This window comes from Saccostrea echinata, unplaced genomic scaffold, assembly GCF_033153115.1.
Source record: "Saccostrea echinata isolate AGI-Se365-2 ecotype Australia unplaced genomic scaffold, CSIRO_AGI_Sech_v1 ptg000009l, whole genome shotgun sequence".
Taxonomy (NCBI): Eukaryota; Metazoa; Mollusca; class Bivalvia; order Ostreida; family Ostreidae; genus Saccostrea; species Saccostrea echinata.
The window spans coordinates 14,077,112-14,100,218 of record NW_026889758.1 but is presented as its reverse complement, the minus strand read 5'-3'; the positions used below and the strand labels follow the sequence as shown (position 1 = coordinate 14,100,218).

General features: G+C 34.1%; 2 protein-coding genes across 3 annotated transcripts in view; one reads left to right on the top strand and one right to left on the bottom strand.

The window, feature by feature from the left end:
- Positions 1-7,818, bottom strand: part of LOC133181827 (NAD-dependent protein deacetylase sirtuin-2-like) — a 44,567-nt gene extending 36,749 nt beyond the window's left edge. The window contains exon 1 of the mRNA XM_061316453.1: positions 7,760-7,818. The gene's annotated coding sequence lies outside the window, so the exon portion shown is untranslated. The remainder of the gene's footprint in view (positions 1-7,759) is intronic.
- A 252-nt stretch (positions 7,819-8,070) lies between these two features.
- LOC133181828 (vesicle transport through interaction with t-SNAREs homolog 1B-like) overlaps positions 8,071-23,107 on the top strand; it is a 206,400-nt gene continuing 191,363 nt past the window's right edge. Inside the window, exons 1-7 of one of the 2 annotated variants that reach the window (XM_061316455.1) lie at positions 8,071-8,197; positions 9,601-9,659; positions 11,675-11,785; positions 13,347-13,406; positions 17,356-17,529; positions 19,822-19,883; positions 20,555-20,642. In XM_061316455.1, the coding sequence (XP_061172439.1) occupies positions 8,098-8,197; positions 9,601-9,659; positions 11,675-11,785; positions 13,347-13,406; positions 17,356-17,529; positions 19,822-19,883; positions 20,555-20,642 (654 nt within the window). In that variant the 5' untranslated portion in view covers positions 8,071-8,097. Of the gene's footprint in view, positions 8,198-9,600; positions 9,660-11,674; positions 11,786-13,346; positions 13,407-17,355; positions 17,530-19,821; positions 19,884-20,554; positions 20,914-23,107 lie in introns of those variants that run through there. The other variant, XM_061316454.1, reaches the window with a different exon arrangement.

Sequence of the window (23,107 nt, the reverse complement as noted above, 5' to 3'; positions counted from 1 at the left end):
TTTCATCATTAAAGTAAAGAGATTTTTTTTTTCACTGTCTTGGGACCTTTGTGCAAGTGGATTATTGTGTGAATTCCGACCCGTACCTGTCTTATGCAAGGTACTGATCGAGGGAGTCTTGCATCAGGCATTCAGAGGAATACAAATCCTTGAACTTGCAACGGCGATTGAGGGTATATATCAAGTGTTAAATGTGCTCTGCATATACATGCCAAGAAATCCCGTCCAGTTTTCCACAGCGATGGAGTCAATAAAAGTGTAATTGATGCAAATCACCCATATTCCGCTAACGCTGGCAAGACAATTAACGGCAGCAGATTTGAGGGGGTGGATCCTAAGTTTTCAGTTTTCTTAGTTAAAGAAAAATAAACTTCTACCCCAAGAAGTAGCCTCCTATGCCCTGAAAAAAAAATAGTTCCTGTCAAAACCCTTTATTTATTTACAAAGTACGTAAAATGTCTCAGGCACAGGTACCAAAATTGTAAAAATAGACTGGAAGGAAATAAAAAAAATCAAAAGAAAAAAATAATAATTTTATATGTATGGAACTACAATTGACGGTATGATACCATAATACGGCGCAACCAAGTTCATCGTGCCCGATGTTAATTTATACTATAGGGAAAAAATATTTTGATATGGAAATACTTAAAAATTTGAAAGGCATCTAATTTTTAATGAACAATTAGTTTACTATAATTAATTTAACTTTTCTTTTCCTTTTCTTTTCCTTTTTTTAACCGCATTTGATTTGGATGGAACCCACCCACCCACCCCCCACCCCCACCCCCCCCCCCCAAAAAAAAAAAACGGGGGAAAAGGTGCAAAGGCTTCTAAATAATTAGTATTCTAGCTTTAATTTAAACCCAGTAAAACTTAAGATCCCTCCCTCAAAACTGATGAATTAATTGCCTCGCGCACATCTCCCTGGGGGAAAATCACAGATTAACGCTAAGTCGGCTTTTATTGAGTTCGCTCTACAGCTAGAATGCGTACCTTTTCTTGGCATGAACTTCTCATCTTCTATAAGAAGCACTGAAATATTTTCATAGTATCATATTTCCCACTTAGAACAATCTCTTCTTTAATTTTTCGTCGAGAACGACGAAGAACAATGCAATCTATAAATAGATCGAGGTCGCGTCTTTGTTTAGAGGTGTTTGTGAAGAATCACGCCCTTTGGTTGGAGCAAATAGCACGAGTTTCTTTAGAACAAGTCGTGTACATCTTTTTCCCAGAATTCCAAATTATGCAAGCGTACTTGCAGTTTTATCCCACCGTAACTAGTCAGTCCGTGGGCTGACTAATAAAAAAAAAACACTGGCAGATTTAGAGGAGGTTCAGGGGGCCTGCAAGCCCCCTTTTTGTATCCAAAATATACACAAGATTTAATAAATCAATTTTTATGTGGCTTTGGGCCCCTACCCCGACCCAAAACTGATCGGGCCCCCTTTTCTAGATTCCTTTATCCGCCACTGAAAAAAAGAATGTGTTGTTCTCTTGGATGTCGATATCTGAATTATATTTTAATTAAACATCCTGTCTAATATATCATGGGCGCCCATAATAGGACGATTATTTGTTTTTTAAAATAAAGTGGTTCTTACAAATGTTAAAAAAAACTTACAAACGGCTAAGTAATTATTTAATTCATCTAGAACAAAAGTTAGTTTTGTTATTTGCTTACATAATCTAACTTTTATAAATTAACACGAAAGTCGTGCGATCGTATACAAATACTCAGAAGCAATCTTCATATTTAATGAACGTATAGGTGAATAAATTGCCTCTCATCGCTATACGTATACCCCCATCCCCGAAATAAATAGAATGTTTTCCTTCGCAGCCGGTTATGTAAGTACAAGTGAGGATGGAGCTTTACAGAAGCAGGTGATGTATTCCGAGAGAAAGGCACTGCCTATTTTATATAGATGTACATTCCTAGGGACCTGGTTTTCTGAACCGATGTCACTGTTTTTCAAAGACCTAGCTAGAAATTCTCTCTCTCTTTGAAATGCAGGCCCGTCGATCGTAAAAAAATGACAAAATAATTTCAATTTTTATTATTTACATTTGCAAATATTTTTCTTAGGTGAACCTATTGAAGAGAAAATATGTTCAATTCTGTACAAACTTATTAGGGGGTCAGAGGTCATGGCGTGACCGTATCACACAGCGAGATGATATCTTGTCTACATATTTCTGTCCCGGTGACACTGGTTTCGGAACTTCTAAGCCGTTAAAGCGATGAAAAAGATAAAATTATTGAAACATATATGTTTTTTTTCGTTCAACAAATGATCATTAGTTCTTTCTTCGGTGTGAAGAATGTTTTTAATTAGCCTAAAATCACGCTTACCTTTTTAACCCGAAATTCCTTTGAAGGTATGTAAACTGAAGACGATATCACCGCTTTTGACTTCATATAAAGAACTCACACAATAATAGTAAGATCATTCTCAGTAGCGATCTTTTTTTTTTTTTTTTTTTTTTTTTTTATTATAAATAGATATTTCCTGAACTGGACTGCTGAACAGCAATATTTAAGTATTCAAATGTTGGAGCGAGGAGAACTCTCAAGACCAAACAGCTTCTAGGTCACTTCGCGTCACAACATAGCATGAATACGGCGGGCCGTTCGTTTAATAAATGCAGTTCTTTTCAGAAAATTCGTCTCAAATGTAAATAAAAGTAATAAACAACAATGTTAAAAAGTTCTCTGGGAAATGAACTTGTTTGGTACCTGATCAAATCTGAGAAGCCCATAGGGCTTCACAGGATTTGATCACGTGACCAACCAAGTTCATTTCCCAGAGAACTTTTTAACATTGTTGTTTATTTCTTAAATAAGTATCTCATCTCCCAAGCCCAGAGGCCCAAAGTAAGCTTTTCTGTTCATAATTCTTCAGCTTTGTTTGCTTTCTTGGCGTATATAAGCGTTATCGTCGTTGTCGTTCTAAAGTTACTTGTAAAATTTTCTCATTTTATCTTATCAAGAATCACTGAGCCATAACAACGAAAATTAACATAGAATATTTTTGGTAAAGTTTTGTTCAAATGAAGGGTCACATCCTCTTTTAACGGATACATGTAGTAAAAATTAGATGAGGTCCAGGCGCGGATCAAGGATTTTTTTTCCACGGGGGGGGGGGGGGGGATCCCAATAAAAAAATATTTCAACCCAGAAATTTCTTGACGATCCAAAAAAAAAGAAATTCTTTTCACAAACGTGAAAAACCTATTTCGTGTGTGTGTTTATGTGCGTGCGTGTGTGTGTGTGTGTGGGGGGGGGGGGGTCGTTGACTTTTAAAGCTTCATACCTAAGACTTTTCATACCATTTTAACACAGATCCGCGTTATCGAGGAAGGGTCTGCGTTTTCTAGGGGGGGGGGGGTTTACTTTTACTTGCTTTAGTATATACATTTAACTGCCCCCAACCCCCTCTAGATCCGCGCATGGGGTCATTTGAAAATAGTATTCTCAAGAACCCATGGACTAGAATGAGAAAATTTCCAACATAGCATACATTCATTTTATTTTTCAAATCTTGATTCCAGGGAGAAGGTTTGGGCCGGAAAGAGTGTTCATAATTTAACATAGGAATTTATATATCCCCCCAAACGAAGTGTGTTGGTTTGGGGTGGGGGTGTTTTGAGTCTTTGAATCACACTGTCCGTCTGCCTAGCTGTCCGGCTGTACGTGATAGTTTGCCCAGGATATAACTTTGTTATGAAGAAACTGGAAGGTCATACTTGGTACAAAGATTACTAATGATCCGAGGGTGTGTCATGGTTTTGATCCAACATCATTCCGGCAAGTTCAAGGTCACTTAAAAAAAATAGCAAAGTTTTGTCCGACTCATTTATCTCTAATAGGGAGTCACCGGAAGCTCACTGGATACAGGAATTGCTTATGACAAAAAGAGTTTGCCACGACCTTCATTCAAGGTCATTCCTGTAAGTTCAAGGTCACTGACAGAAAAGTGTAAGATTACTGTATGTGCTATAATTTTGGAAGCTCATACTAGGAACAAAGATTGCTTATGATCCACCGGTTTGAGATAACATAGTACTAGATTGGCAGAAGAAGTGGCAAAACTCGTGCCTGGATTATAAATTTATAAGGGGTGGGAGGAACACAGGAAACTTTTTCTCAGATTGCTTGAGATGGGTTTGTCCTGACCTTGAATAGAGGTTTTTCCCGCAAGTTCAAGGTAAATGGCAGATAAATATTAATTTTTTTTCCATGCTATAACTTTGTAATATAAAATCACTGGAAGCTATTACTTGATACAGAGATTGCTTATGATCCAAGGATGTGTTTTGACCTTGATCCAAGGTCTTTCTGGTACGTTCAAGGTCACTGACAGAAAAGTGCAATATTCTTTTTCAGGAATATCTTGGTCATTGAGTATCACTGGAAGCTCATAATTAGTTCAAAGGTTGTTTTTGACCTTAAAATAGGTCATTTAGGCAAGTTCAAGGTCACTGATATAATAAGTGTAAAATTCAAAAAGGTCTAGTCGCCCACGTGGCGCAGTGGTAAGAGTGTCTCCTCTAGAGTCATGGATTAAGGAGTTGATCCTTATGTCGCAGGTTCGAATCCCACTATGGGACGCAGAGACCGATCCTTCAGATGAGACCGTATAAACTGAAGTCCCGTCTGGCAGTAGGTGCTGGCACGAAAAAGATCCTTCACTGTTCAATGGCCATGAGTGCCGAGTATAGGTCAAAATTTGCAGATCTCCATCGGCAAATATGGTGGCGTCTCCACATGATTGAAAAATCTCGAGAGGGACGTTAAACAACATACACACAAACAAACAAACAAAAAGGTCTTTAATTTTGTAATAGAAAAAATTGCATGCATTTACATTTCACTGAAAAGATGATAAATATATCATCCAAAGTGTGTAATGGCCTTGACTTAAATTCGAGGTCACTTAGAATATGATGTTTTGGATGAATAGTCTGAAAGAATACGTGACTGTGAATTTTTTTTTTGTCGATGACATACAGATGGTGTTTGCTCTTAACCAGCTGCAGAATGTGTCCTGGCTTGACGCACGATTATTTGCACAAGTTCAAGTTCACTGACAGGGGAATTTTACATTCTTTTACTGTCTTTCTTCTGTTAAACATTGTAAGTTGATGCCCCTTACAGGATTGTTTATAACCTTAAAATGTTGCATGACCTTGACTCAAGGTCGCTATGTTCTGTCCGGAGCTCCGACGGAAGACCTATTCGTTGCATTGCAACGAGCTCGGCTCTAGTTATATTTATACTTCTAGATGCACATAAAAAAAAACTCTAAATGTGCACTCTGCGATATCAGACTTGAGTTATTTTTACCAAACACAAAAATATATATCATATAAAAATGGTGAAAAAGAGAAATTTGACACTCAGTGGAACAGGTGGAACCAACTATTTTTGTAACTCTCTCTCTCTCTCTCTTGTAATTCTATATATGCACAATTCTGTTAAAGAAAAGATATTGGACATTTTGTATAGAATGAATTGTGTTGAAAAAATAAAATACCGGTAATTAAAAAAAAAAAAGCCTTAGAGAGTTCCAAATGTCAATATGGCATGTAAATTTGAAGCGGGAAAAAAAAAATTGAGAAAAAGTGTTGAATTCTTCCAATATTTGCATTAAATTTTGGGGTAAAAGGTATCCACAATTAGTGTTTCAGAATCGGACGGAAAACACTTTCGATTATCGAATCGAATCAGAAACACCATTTCGATTCATAATCGAAAATAATCGGACATTTCAGATTTCTTGTGTTTCTTTTTATTTACATAATTAAAAGCCCTGTATTATGTTTTATAGTTATAGGCACTAGTGTCTAAATATAACTGATAAGTAAAAATGTAGGCCTGTATTTAAGTTTTAATGAATCTGCTGATATTTTACTATATTTATTAAAGGGAAGAATTACACTAACTTAAATTTCAGTGCAATAAAAAGGAATTTTAGTTTTATATTATTATTAAACTGATAACTATGTAAACAAAGTGCTTCATTTGTTATGACATTAATCATGTTTATACTAAACTACTGATAAGATGATAAATTAATTTGTTTAAAAATTTTGATTTTTCAAAAGATAAATTTTCTTCTTTTTTTTTAACTTCTTTTTTTTTAATTTATTCCTGTTTATATAAAGAACAGTTCAACAAATTGTCTACCTTCTTAATGTTAATCATATTTGAATCTATCAGTTTATTCAGAGAAATAATTTAAATTGTATACACAGCCAGGGACCTATATACTAGGTCCCTGACATAGCATATGGGTATGCACAATAAAAATACCAATACTTCTTGTGCATTCGTTTTATAGAATAAAAAACACACACTAGTGTGAGAGCAGAGGAAATTCAGGTTAAAAGACAATGTGCTCTTGATAGCTTTATTTCGTCGTCAGTTCTTTCGTTGCATAAAATAATTATGCCTTGCATTAATGGAAGGGAATTTTATTTAGATTTAGTCATTATTATATTTTTCAAAGCATTTTTACGAATCATTCACTGACTCAGTTTAATGCATTGTTTAGTACAGGCGAACGGACACATTGTATGTGTGCACATGGATGATACATAAAAATAATCAGTGTGACTTTTTTGTACAAAAGAAAAGAAAGGAAACACTACCTAAAAAGATAATATATATTAAGATTTAGCATTATGCTTAAAGTAGCTATATATATAGCGACTATCGATTTTGGTGCTATGCTATCGATTGTCGGCATCGCCAACCTTTCAACGACGATTTTTCGATCGTCGGCGACTATCGCTGAATCACTATCCACAATCTCAAAAAAGGTTTGTGAATATGAATAATTTGATATTTATTTTCAATGCAACTTCATTTATATTCTCAAAAACCCGATTTCGGAGCGATTCTGCAATTTTCTGCTCTATTGTGAGTATATGGGACCTGGCATTCTAAGAAACTACATGGTGAGGGCCTGACCAGAGACACAGTTAAATTATTCTAACTAGGATAACGTTATACCTAAATATTTTGCTGTCTTCATCAATTCCAGCTCGTGTATGTCCTTTTAAAGTATAGTTATATTTAAATGGAAATGGTGTGTGGGATCTGGTGATGCTGAATGAACAACATTTTTGAGGATGAAATTGCATCTCCCAAACATGCTCCTAATCAGCTAAAGAGTCAAGGTCTCTTTGAAGGATTAAACAGTCATTTTGGTAATGAAAGTCTCCATAAAGGATGCAGTCATTGGCAAAAAGCCTTGATTTAGATGTTACAGATGATGGTAAGTCATTAATAAAAATTAAAAATAGAAACGACCCATGGACCAATCTAATTAAAATTAGACTTGCATTTTCACTCCTCTACTATACGCTTCAACACAATCTTGTATTGAAGGCTTCAATACGAGATTGTGTTGAAGCGTATAGTAGAGGAGCGAATTTTAGATTGCCCAAGGACTGACCCCTGAGGGTTGTAGTTGTAGTTTCGGCAAATTAGCGGGTATAGAATTGAAAAGAAAAAAAATCAGGACTGCTTCCAAGATTGAAGCAGCTATTCTACGAATATCTAAAACATGTAAGCCGATCATAGTCTATTCTAGTATTCACTTGCGACTTAGTTTCGTTTCATTTGGTCAGTTGGTTTGGTTTGGTTTGGTTTCATTTCGTTTCGATTTCGTTTTACAGTTTACCCTTGATTCAATGTGATTGGACTACACAGGTTTGTTGTTAACTGAATATGTATGTCACCTACCTAACTGCTAAAGGCCTCAACACTTTTACAAGGAACTTATTCAGTCTGCTTTCTCATCCATTGTGAAAGTACGATGTAACTCCGAACCCGAGGTCAAAATAAAGTTTAAGTAACCTATAAATATTCTGAAAAACATCAAGGTTATGTTGTTAAGATACTTTTTTATAGTCTGAAATAATATCTAAAATATTTCATCTCACAAGAATAATCAAAGTTTTTTATTTGAATGATATTGTAAAATCGAAATACTTTGAGGACAAGCTGTCTAAATTCTATTTCCCGAATTTCGAATTTCGTCACATGATCAACATACACGAAAGAAACTGTCACAGTAGACGATGTCTTCAGAAAAGTTTGAGTCACTTGACGACGACTTTACGTCGATTCTAGACAGTCTTAGAGAGAGAATAGAGAGGAAGATTCCAAATTATACTGGCGGTAAGAAAAGATGCTTTCATGTATGACTGGGTTTTGTAATTCGAATCGATTGAAAGAGGAACAAATTGGAATGACCTCCCATCGGTTTGAAAATTCATGTCGCAGACAGGTGAATGGTGCCTAGGTGTACATTCACCTGTGTAGATTACGGGAAAGTAATGATGTGACATTAAATAAAAACTCTTACCACAAGGGCTTGTCACGTTCAAATTGTCTTCCTTTTTTTTGACCACCCTTACACCATATAATATATTCTCTGTTGAGAAGTTGATGGCTCGTTTCAATACTCCCCCTCAACTTCTCTACGAAAGGCCTAATAAAAACAGTTCAGAAATTGACTAAATGAAGAAGCAAACCAGGTCCCACTTCGATCGATGTTTTAGGATTGATGCATTATCATAGACATATTTTGGATGCACAGATGTTGTTTTGCAATGGAAATTGCGATTAAAAATACTGATTCTGCTGACTTAAAAAACATTTATCATGGTAGAACACTTACTTGCGATATCTGTGTCACCAGATTCGTTTATTCATTCAAAACTGCGTTTGAGCCCAGTTGACCTCTAAAAAAGTCTTAAAAAGTCTAGAAGTCTAAAACTTTTTTTCTTGATAAATTGGATTAAATGTTCCAGTGTTAAATAGTTATCCGGAGGAATAGGTTTAGACTTTTTTAGAGGTCAACCCAGGTTCAAACGCAGTTTTGAATGAATAAATGAATCCGGCGACACAGATATCACAAGTAAGTGTTCTATCATCAAAAACCAGTAAACTGTGTCTCCAGACAGCCCTTGCCACAGTTAAGATGCCTCCCAGATACCTGCAATGTAGCAGAAAATTCTTCTTCCATTTGAGATATATGTTTATCCCTGAACTGTTAAGATTTTTGTAGTATCTGTCACATGTCCCATGACTAATATAATCATATGTTATTATATAAAAAATAGTAATTAGAAATAAGCTGGGAATAATGTTTAGGGTGTATGTGTTAAGGGGAGAGGCAAAAATGGCAGCAAGGAAATTCGATGAAAATGTCATTGTTGGCCCAGATATGGATAACTCGGGTGAGATATCACCTGTCTTGAGTTCAGTCTCACTCTCATATTTACTGGTAGTCTAGCCCATCAAATGTTTTGAATTCACTTCTTGAAAATAGGTTTCTTCTGCTGCAATATTCATTGACAATTTATTTGAAGTCATGAATACTTAATTTATCTAACACACACACCCATCCTCACAGTCACACACACACAGACACACCCTTACAGACACACACACACAGAGACATTTAAATTAATATGCCGGTAAAAGGATGTTAATGTGTTCTGATAATAGGGCAGAGTTGTTTTCTCTGTTGATCTTTTTTAGTATTAATAGTTGATATTCATTTTTTTTCTCCCCAGAGGAAAAGAAAACGGCCATAAGACATGCAGAAAGAAATGTGGAAGAAGCCAACATCATTGTAAGAAAAATACAAGATAAAATAATACTAATCTATAAAAAAAAAAATTAAAATAGTTTTAAATTTATGTTTATATGTATATAAAAGAAAAAAAAAATTAAAAATCACTTTTTCTCATATAGTCATTGATTCATGCATGCATTTAGTCTTTCTATAAACAAAATTACATTTTTTATCTATATTCTGTGTATTTCATCTTTGAACTGTGCACTTGTTGTAAATTAACTCTCCTTTAATTCATTAATTATTTCCTGTGTTTATATTCAAAAGACTAATAGCCATGAATTAAGTTGATTGAATTGAATATAAAACAATGTTTGCCAGTATTTGGCAAATTCAAAATTAATAGAACATTATTGGTGCACTTGTGAATTACTGCTGGTACATGTATATTCAGCTAATATAGAAGAGCTTTTTCAATAATAATAAATTATAATCCCCTTTTTTTTAAATAATTGTTTTGTGGACTAATTATGGGACCCTCTCTCCCCACTAAAACTGTTAATGAACCGGTAAATATAGCAAAGTCCTCGGCACATATGGATTTACTTCTATATCCATTATTTGTAATAATCTATATATACTGAATTTGTCAAAGTTTATACATACTGTATAGGGAATTGGCTATATAAATGTACGGAGGGCATTTGAAAAGTTCTGAAAACTGTTTGATAAAATATTAATCATTTAATGGAAGTTAATGAGTTTGGAATTATTGAAAGTCTAGGAAAATATATTGTGCCGTCATTTTTTAAATTTTTATTTCGTAATTACTCTGAAAATGACATCAGAGTGTGTTAAGCATACTTTAACCTAAACCCCATTATTCGTGTTTTATGTGCCATAATCAGACGATTTATTATTTGGATGTATAAAATTATCTCCATTGACTGCTTTGAAGGAGATTTTGGAGTTTGCAGATCTGCTTCGCTTTATCTGATTGATCAAGATTTAAATTGTATCACCATTAACCAATTACTGGGTATATAAAGCAAAACAGATTATGATCATCTCGCTGACATAGTGCTTGTAAAATTATGATAGGTAACACTATTTTTACCTTTTGATTATGTCTCAAAGCAGGGAACCCCCCTTTTGTTTACAAATTTTGTTTCTAATACCTGGTGTATTTTTATTATTCTGTACAAGGCCAATCTTTAAACGTTAGAAAAAATATAATCTGCTTGCATTGAATGACATATGGATGTGATTGACGGGGAAGTTGATATTTTTGAGAAATTATAAGCTCTTACATTTTTCTTTAATTAAGGGGGGCGGGGCTATCAATCCACACTGCAGGTGCATGTGTTTAGGAGTGTGTTAAGCATAACATGTAATTATATCGAAACTGACGCTAAATATTGGTAAAAACAGACATTGCTGTGAGAAAATGACGAAGTTTATAATCACAGGAGAACAGTGGATGGTGTTGCAGAATTTGCTTGCATTAATTTGTCAGGTGTTTTAACCAATTTTGCGGGAACAATTAAAGCTCAAGAGAGGTTTAACTAAAGACGTCCCATATTTTCTCCTAAAAGCCAAAATAGCATTTATGTAGTTGTAACCCCACCGTAACTCGATTTGTTCGTAAATTTTAACTCATGGAAAATAGATAAGACTGTACATGTTAGTGAAATTCAGATTTATTTTTTTTTAGTCAAAAATCAAATGCAATACTGAGTTTTGGATCCCAAAGTTGAAATAATATGAAAAAATATGCAGAGAAACAAGTCTGTCGAGGCAGACTTTTGTATGATTTATTCATAAAAAGTAAGAGTCCTGTTAATCAAGATACATTTGTGGAAAAAGTGAAATCTTATGGGCAAGTGCCATATCTCACTGACAAATCTAATAAAAATTACTGAGAGACAACAATTTGGGTAAACAGGTCTGAAAACTTTGTTATATCCATAAATTTGCTATCTTGTATTTGTACAAAATGAGTTTTACTGAAGCAGTTTGGAATACATAAGTTTCACTGCTTGTTGATTAAAATTTTCATTTTCTCTGTATAGCTCCAAGAGATGGAAGCTGAGGCCAGGATAGCCCCTGTGTCGGCTCGTACACAGATGTTGAGTAAATTGCGCAACTACAGAAGGGAAATTGACCAACTCAACAGATCATTGGTGAGTTAAGTGTGATATGATAAAATTGGTTAATGTTTAGAATCAATTTTTGGACAAACCCTTCTTTTATGATGTTTGATGAAATACAAATATACATGTAAAAATAGTCAGTTGAAGCAGTCATTTTGTATGATGGTGGATCTGGATATGTGTGTTATTAAGTGTATGATGGTGGATCTGGATATGTGTGTTATTATGTGTATGATAGTGGACCTGGATATGTGTGTTATTATGTGTATGATAGTGGATCTGGATACGTGTGTTATTATGTGTATGATAGTGGACCTGGATATGTGTGTTATTTTGTGTATGATGGTGGACCTGGATATGTGTGTTATTATGTGTATGATAGTGGATCTGGATATGTGTGTTATTATGTGTATGATGGTGGACCTGGATATGTGTGTTATTATGTATATGATAGTGGACCTGGATATGTGTGTTATTATGTGTATGATGGTGGATCTGGATATGTGTGTTATTATGTATATGATAGTGGACCTGGATATGTGTGTTATTATGTGTATGATGGTGGATCTGGATATGTGTGTTATTATGTGTATGATGGTGGATCTGGATATGTGTGTTATTATGTATATGATAGTGGATCTGAATATGTGTGTTATTATGTGTATGATAGTGGATCTGGATATGTGTGTTATTATGTGTATGATAGTGGATCTGGATATGTGTGTTATTATGTGTATGATGGTGGATCTGGATATGTGTGTTATTATGTGTATGATAGTGGATCTGGATATGTGTGTTATTATGTGTATGATAGTGGATCTGGATATGTGTGTTATTATGTGTATGATAGTGGATCTGGATATGTGTGTTATTATGTGTATGATGGTGGATCTGGATATGTGTGTTATGTGTATGATGGTGGACCTGGATATGTGTGTTATTATGTATATGATAGTGGACCTGGATATGTGTGTTATTATGTGTATGATAGTGGACCTGGATATGTGTGTTATTATGTGTATGATAGTGGATCTGGATATGTGTGTTATTATGTGTATGATAGTGGACCTGGATATGTGTGTTATTATGTGTATGATGGTGGATCTGGATATGTGTGTTATTATGTATATGATAGTGGACCTGGATATGTGTGTTATTATGTGTATGATAGTGGATCTGGATATGTGTGTTATTATGTGTATGATAGTGGATCTGGATATGTGTGTTATTATGTGTATGATGGTGGATCTGGATATGTGTGTTATTATGGGTATGATGGTGGACCTGGATATGTGTGTTATTATGTATATGATAGTGGACCTGGATATGTGTGTTATTATGTGTATGGCATGTGTATGATGTGGACCTGGATATTATGTGTAGAGCATCTGTATTAAAATTCTTTGCATAATGTGGAATTTGTTAGACATTTGTTAAATTTAATTTATAGAAAAAATTCAGTTTCTGCAACCTAGTTTCACAAAACCAATTTCAAATCAGAAAATGAATTTTCATTTTATATTTTCAAAGAACTAAAAAGCCAATTAGGAAATAAAATCATGAATGCTTTTCATTTTTTATTTACTACCAGAAAAAAGGTACAAGTGCAGGGTTTGGTGGAGCAGACACTTTTGGTTTTGACAGGAATGATGTAAGTAATCCTGTACATCCATATATTGATCACCATTTTGTTTCACCCAGTCTCTGTAGTTCAAGAGGAATTACCAGCTACATAATACCAAGGAATCTTTTGAATCTTTATACAAGTACCGGTGTCATATAATATATTGAACCCCGCGATATTTTGAACCCGGGTTCAAAATATCGCTGCGAAATATTGAACCCCCTTATAAAATATTGATCACCATGTTCAAAATATTATGGCCATAATATTTTGAACCCGGGGTTCAATATATTATAGTCTTAGGCCCATAATATCTTGAACCCCCCTCCCTCTTAGATTAAAAGGGTAGGGGACTCAATATTTTATGGCCATAATATCTTGAACCCCCCTCCCTCTTAAATTAAAAGGGTAGGGGACTCGATATTTTATGGTCATAATATCTTGAACCCCCTCCCTCTTAAATTAAAAGGGTAGGGGGACTCGATATTTTATGGCCATAATATCTTGAACCTCCCCTCCCTCTTAAATTAAAAGGGTAGGGGACTCAATATTTTATGGCCATAATATCTTGAACCCCCCTCCCTTTTAAAGGAAAAGGGTAGGGGACTCAATATTTTATGGTCACAATATCTTGAACCCCCTCCCTCTTAAATTTTAAGGGTAGGGGACTCAATATTTCATGGCCATAATATCTTGAACCCCCCTCCCTCTTAAATTAAAAGGGTAGGGGACTCAATATTTCATGGCCATAATATCTTGAACCCCCCTCCCTCTTAAATTAGAAGGGTAGGGGACTCAATATTTTATGGTCATAATATCTTGAACCCCCCTCCCTCTTAAATTAGAAGGGTAGGGGACTCAATATTTTATGGTCATAATATCTTGAACCCACCGGGTTCAATATTTTATAAGGGGGTTCATTATATCGCAGTGAAAATATGAACCCGGGTTTAAAATATTATGCGATATATTGAACCTGGGTTCAATATATCGCGGTATCAAAATATTATGCTACACCCGGTACTCAACCCAGTTTCTTTCTGAACATTTCAAACTTTCTAAGAGATAAAATGCATGTGGAGTTTAAACTAGAGTGTTCCAAGGAAAGCATATGTCGCCTGCTTTATAGCTTCATTAAAGATATAAATAAAGTTAAGAGTGGTCAGTAATTTATTTGCTACTACCATCATAGTTCATGTGTTTGCCTGTAAAAAAAAAAAATCCACAGATAATATGACTGTGATAGAATCTGACAAAGAAAAAAATAAATGCATTTTTCATAGTACATGTATTTAAATTTATGTTTGTGTGGTAAGAATTGTATATCACATAGTTTTAAGGTACAGTGTCATGAGCTCATAAATATATATAAATGCTAATTATCAACATCCTGCCTCTCAAAATTCAAAAGACATAAGTTAAATCATCTGGAGTATTTTTTTTGTGTGCAAAATAGGTCAAAGGTCAAGGTCAAGTGGACTGTAACACTGGTATTTTTCAACATGTTTTATGACAAACAGTGCACATGCTAAATAGCATATACATACTTCTTAAATGTCAAAAATATGCTGTATATCTGCACTATGATCAAGTTCAAAGGTCACGAGGTCAGTAACCATGGCATTTTACAAAAGCCATAGTGCCAAGCAATATATATGTTTGTAAAACATGTTTATAGCAAACATGTTATAATGAATTTATGTTATAGTGAAGTGATTTTCATTCCCCATAGTTTTAAAACGTGTTGTGAACTACACATTTATAAAGAATTATGCTGGCATGCAGCTAGTATAAACCACACATTTTCCACGGAAATAAACGGAAAAACACACAATGGTATGACATGATTATATATTCAATGACATGATTGGTGGAACATTGATGGTAAGAACTGAAAACAAAAAAGAAATAAAATACATGTATGAAAGAGAGCACTAAAACATAGAGACTTTAGCAAGTCTAATATAAACACTGACAAACAAGTTATGTGTTGCAAATCACATTACTGACAAAAATGAGAGAAAAAATTTATGCAATCATGACAAAGCGACACTAAATATACACAACACAACACAAAAATAAATTAAAGTGACTAAATTAAGCTACTGACATGGTGGTGAGATGAAAAAATGGCCATGAATCAATGGACATGACATGAGAATGAAATGAAAATGTGACAAAATGGCGGACGGCAACATGATAATAAAAAGCCGAACTAAAAAGGAATAAAATTTTCGAGAATGGACTTCTTCTTCTTCTTCTATTTACAACAAAACTTCAGAGCACTGAAGATTACTTGCTGGTGTGCATGCGTGACCTAAGCAAACTAATATAAGGAAAAACTGTGCTTTTATTTACATTTGTGATTAAAAGAAATGTTACTTTTTACATGATACTGTTGAGGACAGCTGGGGTTAGCTGTTCTCTAAAAATTTCTACTTTAGTGGCTTGGACAACAGACTGGGGAAGCAAATTCCATTGTATTATAGTTTGTGGAAAAAAGGACCATTTGTATGTTTCTTTTGATGCTTGTAAGTGTCTGTATGTTTGTGTGTGATTTTGTCTGGTTCTTGCATCTGTAGGTATGAGTATGTCTGTAGGTATAGCAACAAGTTGATGAACTACCTTGTAAAACATTATTAATCTGGTTTTGAGGCGTCGCTCAGCTAGTGTTGGCCACTGTAGTGTACTAATCATGTCTGTAACGCTACTGGTATTGTGGTAATTGTTATGTACATAGCGAGTCGCCCTTCTCTGAACCATTTCAAGTTTTTGTCTATACAGTGTCGTATGTGGATCCCAAACACTACAACAATACTCGAGTTTAGGGCGCACTATTGCTTGATAGGCTCTGGATTTTACTTCTGTGTTTGAAATTTTCAGATTTCGTTAAAGGGATCCTAATGATTTATTTGCATTTGCAATAATATTGTCATAATGTGTGTTCCACTTTAGATTTGACTATAATGTTACACCTAAATACTTGGCTGAACTTACTGACTCAAGTACATGATCATGTAGAATGTAATTTTTAGAATATGTCCGTTTCTTATGAGAGATGGTAAGTTTAGTACACTTGTCTGGGTGGAAAGCCATAAGCCAATCAGACTCCCACCGTGCAGCTGCATCTAGATCTGATTGTAGTTTGTGACAGTCTTCTGGTGTTTTTATTTCTTTGTAGATGATACTATCGTCAGCAAAGTGCCTTAGTTTACTATGATGGAGATATTCAGGGAAGTCATTTATATAAATAAGAAAAAGGATAGGTCCAAGGACTGTTCCCTGGGGCACTCCAGAAGTGACAGATACAGAAGTGGAGGAAATGCCATTTATTACTACTGTTTGTGTTCTATCCGATAGAAAATCATGAATCCAGTTTAATGTCTGTTGTCTTATACCATAGAATTTTAATTTGTACAGAAGGCGACGATGGCGACAATCCAATTAACGACACGATTGACCGAATCAGCTGTAATTCATGCATCTGTAACATCACGACATTAATTTAGATACACAAAACTCTTTAAAAATATAATTTTAATGTACATTCTTCCTGAATGAAATAAGAAAAAAAAATAATCTGTATTTAATTTTTTTCCGTATATCGGATGTCGACTTTATACGGTTCGAAGTTTATAGAGCGCATTTCGTATCCTGTTCTGACAAAAAGGCAGCTGTAACTTTGTGCTGAAACTTTGTGATTCAGAAAGATTTCGATAAAGAACACATTTTATAAACAAGATTTTTTAAAATAACTTCTTAGATTAAATTAATATAGAGGGAATTCTGAAATATGTTGAGCTACAGTCTATATTGAAGTCATGTGCACATAATAAGCTTGTCTGTTTTGCTATGCAGTGAAATCTTGAATCTCGACACCTCGGATATCTCGACATTTTCCGATGGTCCCGTCGATGTCGAGATAACGAAGTTTACCTGTAATTTTTTAATTTTTTTAAATTTTTTTTTTTTACAGAGAGTAGAGGCCTCACAAAGAGCTAGGTTAATGGAAGGTACACAAATCCTAAACAGAACATCAGAGAGCATCGCTCGATCCCACCAGATCTCTGCAGAAACAGACCAGATCGGGGTGGATACTATAGATGAATTGGGACGACAGCGGGAGGTTCTAGAGAGGACCAAAGACAGGGTAAACTATCAAAAATTTAAACAGAACCAAATTTCTTTTATTAAATCTTCCCAGGCAAACCTTCAAATTCTTGTATTCAGCATATACAGGTAACACTTGATGACTCAAACTTCAATCTCCCAAAGTTCTTGATCTCTCATAGTGAGTCTCTGGTCCAGAATTTTTTTCCATTTTAACTATGCAAAGCTAGGGCTTTCATATTTCACGTGTATTCCTTGTGACATGACCTTTCTTGAATACCAACACTATCTCTTGACTTTGACCTTGGAGCTTGACCTACTTTTGATAAACTTTAACCTTGGTCATAACTTTTGAATGGTTGGTGCTAGGGCTTTTATAATCAATAAAGGTATTCCTTGTGACAAGACCTACCTTTGAATATGAACATTTATGACTTCCTTTTTATACAAACGTTTATGACCTTTTGACTTAACCTTGGAATCTGATGTACTTTTGAAAAACTTTAACCATGGCCATAACTTTTAAAGGTTGGTGCTGTGGCTTTCATTTTCACATGTGTATTCCTTGAATACACAAGACCTTCCCTTGCGTACCAACATTTGTGACCTCTTGACCTTGGAGTTTGATTTGACCTACTTTTGAAAAATTTTAACCTTGGCCATAACTTTTGAATTTGGTCTAAAGCTCTCATAACTCACTGTGTAATCTTTGTGACAAGACCTTCCTTTGTGTTCCAACATTTGTGAGCTTTTGACTTTGACCTTGGAGTTTGACCTACTTTTGAAAAAAAATTAACCTTGGACATGACTTTTGAAGAGCTCATGTTATGGCTTTCATATTTCACAGGTATATTTCTTTTTTCAGGACCTTCCCTTGGGTATCAACATTTTTTACCTTAGCTTTGGAGTTTAAACTACTTTTGAACATTTTTAATCTTGGCTTTCATATATCATGTGTATTCCTTTAAACAGGGATTTCCCTTAAATACCAACATTTGTTACCTCTTGACCCTGGAGTTTAATTTATTTTTGGGAAAAGAATTAACCATGGCCATAATTTTTAAATGATTGGTGTTAAAACTTGTGTATTCCTTGTGACAAGACTTTTTTGGGGGTACCAACATTTTTTATCTCTCAACTTTGACCTTGGAGTTTGACTTCCATTTAGAATTTCTAATCTTGGCCATAGCTGTCACATGGAGGCTTAGTAATATATATATATATATATATATATATATATATATATATATATATATATATATATATATATATATATATATATATATATATATATTTATTTATTTATTTATTTATTACATTTTCAACAGTGAAATACTGTGATTTATTTACTGAATAAAAGTGATATTCTCTCACAGTGTGAAAGGATACCAAAGTGATATTCTCTCAGAGTGTGAAAGGATATCAAAGTAAGTAAAAAATAATTTCTGGACTGTCATAAGATAGAGATAGTAACTTGATACAGCTAAAACTGCAAATTTCTTCCCAAATATGTTGCTAAAAGCCATGCTATGTAATGTTTGCTAAGCTGTGATGTCTCAACTATGACGTCAAGCCTATGACACTGTCATAGTGACAGAGGCAGAGGGAAAATCAAAGAAAATGTAATAAAAAGAAAATTCAATGTTTTGTAGATGAATATGGAATTTATTTCATGAGTGGGACAGGAATTTTTGATATTTTTACTTGTGCTTCGCACTCGTAAAAATATCAAAAAATCCTGTCCCACTCATGAAATAAATTCCATATTCATCTACAAAACATTGAATATCCTCTATTTATTTATTGAATAAAAGTGATATTCTCTCACAGTGTGAAAGGATACCAAAATGATATTCTCTCACAGTGTGAAAGGATATCAAAGTAAGTAAAAACTAATTTCTGGCCTGTCATAAGATAGAGATGGTAACTAACCACTAAATAAATTATTTTTTACTTACTTTGATATCCTTTCACACTGTGAGAGATTATCATTTTGGTATCCTTTCACACTGTGAGAGAATGTCACTTTTATTCAATAAATAAATCACAGTATTTCACTATTGAAAATGTAATGTATTGTAATAAATATATATATATTGGGTTTTTTTTTGAGATATACCGTAATATTGGGCAACTTCATCCATCATCAATAAATTTCCCAACTGGATTTACATCATAAAGGAAGATACATTTAGTGCTAAATAATAGTGATGTTGCCAAAATCTATGGTCAAAATGTCAATAATGCCATACTACATTGTATTAAAAAAAACCCCTTTACCTTGAATTATCACTTCATTATCTTTAATTGTGTAATTTTTTTTATTTGACAGCTGGTTGATACAGACTCAAATCTTAGCCGAAGTCGGAAAATTCTAAAAACAATGGCTATGAGGTAAGACGTCATTACCTTAAGTTTGGATAACCATTGGAAAGCTGGTATTTCTTTCAATTTAATAAGGTCTCATTAAAGTCACATGAGTCACTCAGTTGTCCTTCGCTTTCTTATCCTGTAATCATTCATAAATTTTCTCTGGAAAAAAAGCTACTTAGATCAATTTGTTACCTGAATTCTATATTGTTTGGGGGAGGGGGATACCATTGTTTGTACACATATCTTTATATTATACTTTCATGTAAATTAGTTGAATCTGATTCGTCGAGAAACATTTGTTAAAAAACACTATTACCCGCTGAATGATGAAGCCATGCCCTCCAGCTTAACAGTCAACATTGCTTAGCGATGGTTGATATTCCCAAAAATAGTGACTGCGCAGAATTTATGCACCCAAGGTTCACTGTTATATGTATTTGTATAAAACATTCAGTATAATATACTTTGTACCAGTAATAAGTATTGTATGCATATTCATCTATTTTCCACAAAATGGACTGGATGCATGAATTCATTTTACAGTTTCTACAGCAAAAGGGATTTATTGTACAGCTACAGTCATGATCTTTGTTACTAATATTGATGTTTCACACTTAATCTATGTTTTTTTAATAATTACAGGGTGATGACCAATGTTTCATACTTAATCTCTGTTTTTTTAATATTGACAGGGTGATGACCAATAAGATGATTCTGATTGTAGTAATCCTTGTAGAACTAGGGATTTTAGGAGTAGTGATATGGTGGAAGTTCTTCAAAAAGTCCTGAATACAAACTATTTATATATATCTACCATTACATTTATCTGGAACAGATGTTGCACAGTGGAATAAGACATCTAACATTGAAAAATTACTCCACGTGCCTTTATCATTTGAGAGAGAGAGAGAGAGAGAGAGAGAGAGAGAAAGAGTTTTATGGAATAAAGTTATGTTTGTATAATAGTGTTTGTGTATATACATATACCGTGTACATGTACATGTATGTAAAATATTTATTAATTTCTAAGTAAATGCCATATTATAAAGAATTAGAGATTTTTGTTTTTTGAAGAACTGACCGTGAGAGATTTTCTGTTGTGTACAGGATTGAAATTGTGAAGAAGAGGCCCATAGGCTTAACGAGGCCGAGTCTAATTCGAGTGTGCATGACTTTGCGCAGCTTTTTTAGTTTCATGCAGTCTTAGGTGCAACTTAACACTTATCCTAAGTATTACAATTTTGATTTATAAATTAACATTATTTTACATTATCAGTAACATTTATGGGTCTTAAAATGTGCTTTAAAGACAATAATTAGGAACAAACGCTGGGATGGCTTTCACAATGTCACTGTTTTGGTTCTGTAGGCAATGTATGTCGTTGAAGAATGACACCTGACTCGTTTGAGTATTCAAGACGTCCATGGACATTTTATTAAAATTTGTTAACAGAACATCAAAAGAAACATACCAGCAATCTAAACATTGTTATTTTTTACCAAAATAATTCATCTGCGCCGATGTATACCGCAATATGGCAAATTTAGAGGTATTGGGCATTGGAAAAAAAATAAACTTTGTAATAATTCCTAAACCAAACTGGATGGTCAATTTTTTTGAAATTTCACAATTTGGTGACTTTTTACAATAACTTTCATTTATTTGACTGAAAAGGAAATTCCTAAGGCAGAAATACAAAGAATACAGGGAAAATGTGATAATTTGGCGCTTTTCCAACAAATTCCCATAGGGTCCAATAGTAAAATTTGACAACTTTTGTGATGGCTCCCTAAGAAATCGGGATGGTAAACTTTTGATTTTTTTTATCTTAGAATAATTAATGTAATAGTAAAAATTTATTCAATAAAATTTATTAAAATATCTAGGGTAGAAATAATTAGACTCGGCCTCGTTAAGTGCTTGATTATTTTTTTTTCTGACGTGTGTCATAGACTATTTATGATAGCAATCATAAATCATAGCTTGCATAGTGTATATGCATGAATATGAATTTCTATTTATATAATATTATTTTATTGACAGGCTTTGTATCAAAGGCATCAAAAATGTTAATCCTGCTAAAAATACTGTAACTACATATTCAGTATCATTTAGCAATATGTAAAATGTTTGTTTTCTTCTATTGCCTAATATTATCTTGTCCAAATGATGTTGGGTTACCCTTATGACTAGAACTCTGTTCAGATTTAAAACTTTTATCATATATGAGCTGCAACTATGTATCCCTTAATGGGAAGAAAATATTATTTGGTTATCTGTCTGTAAAAAAAAAAAAAAATCAAGAGGTCCATGGGCCACAGTGCTAACCTGAGTAACTTTGGCCCTGCTGTTCTTCACCAGATTTCCTCCCTTGTAATATTTATTTTGGCCCCACCTTGCCACTACTTCAGGTAGCTTCCATATAAATTTAAGGTTTTCTGGCCCAGTTGTTTGTTGAAAAGATTTTTTAAAAAGATTTTACCTATATATTTCAATTTAAAACTTTGATTCCCTATTATGGCCCCATCCTACCCCCTTGGGTAATGATTTGAACAATTTAGAATCTACACTACCTCATAAGGCTTCCACATAAGTTTCAGCTTTTCTGGCCCAGTGGTTTTTGAGAAAAAGATTTTTTAATGACCCCACTCTATTTTTGTCTTTTCTTGATTATCTCCCCTTGGAAGGGGGCTTGGCCCTTCATTTTAATAATTTAAACTCCCCTTCACACAAGGATGCTTTGTACCAACTTTGATTAAAATTGGCCCAGTGGTTCTGGAGAAGAAGTTGAAAATGTGAAAAGTTCACAGAAAGACGGATGGATGACAGACAACAGGTGATCATAAAAGCTCACTTGAGCTTTCAGCTCAGGTGACCTATAAATGGAATGTGGAATCTTTTTCAGAAGGCATTCAATTTTAATAAGGATGTTTTGCCCATGACTTGAAAACATTTTTCTTATATATCCAAGGTAAGGTCATATTTAATAGGTCACAATGGCTCGGTGAAAGGTCACTGGGTATTAAAATTATCACGTAACTAAAACCTTTGATTGAAATGGGGTTCAGTATGTTCATTGACAAAAAGGTATGAAACTTAATTCTTGTCTCAAAGCTGAAGGTTCCAGTAAATGAAATATTATAATTACATGTACACCAGTCATACAATTTGTAGTTTAGTTGGTAGCTTGAAAGTCTTTTAAAACACTGTATCTTGATTCAAGGATGGCAAAATCTCCAGCTCC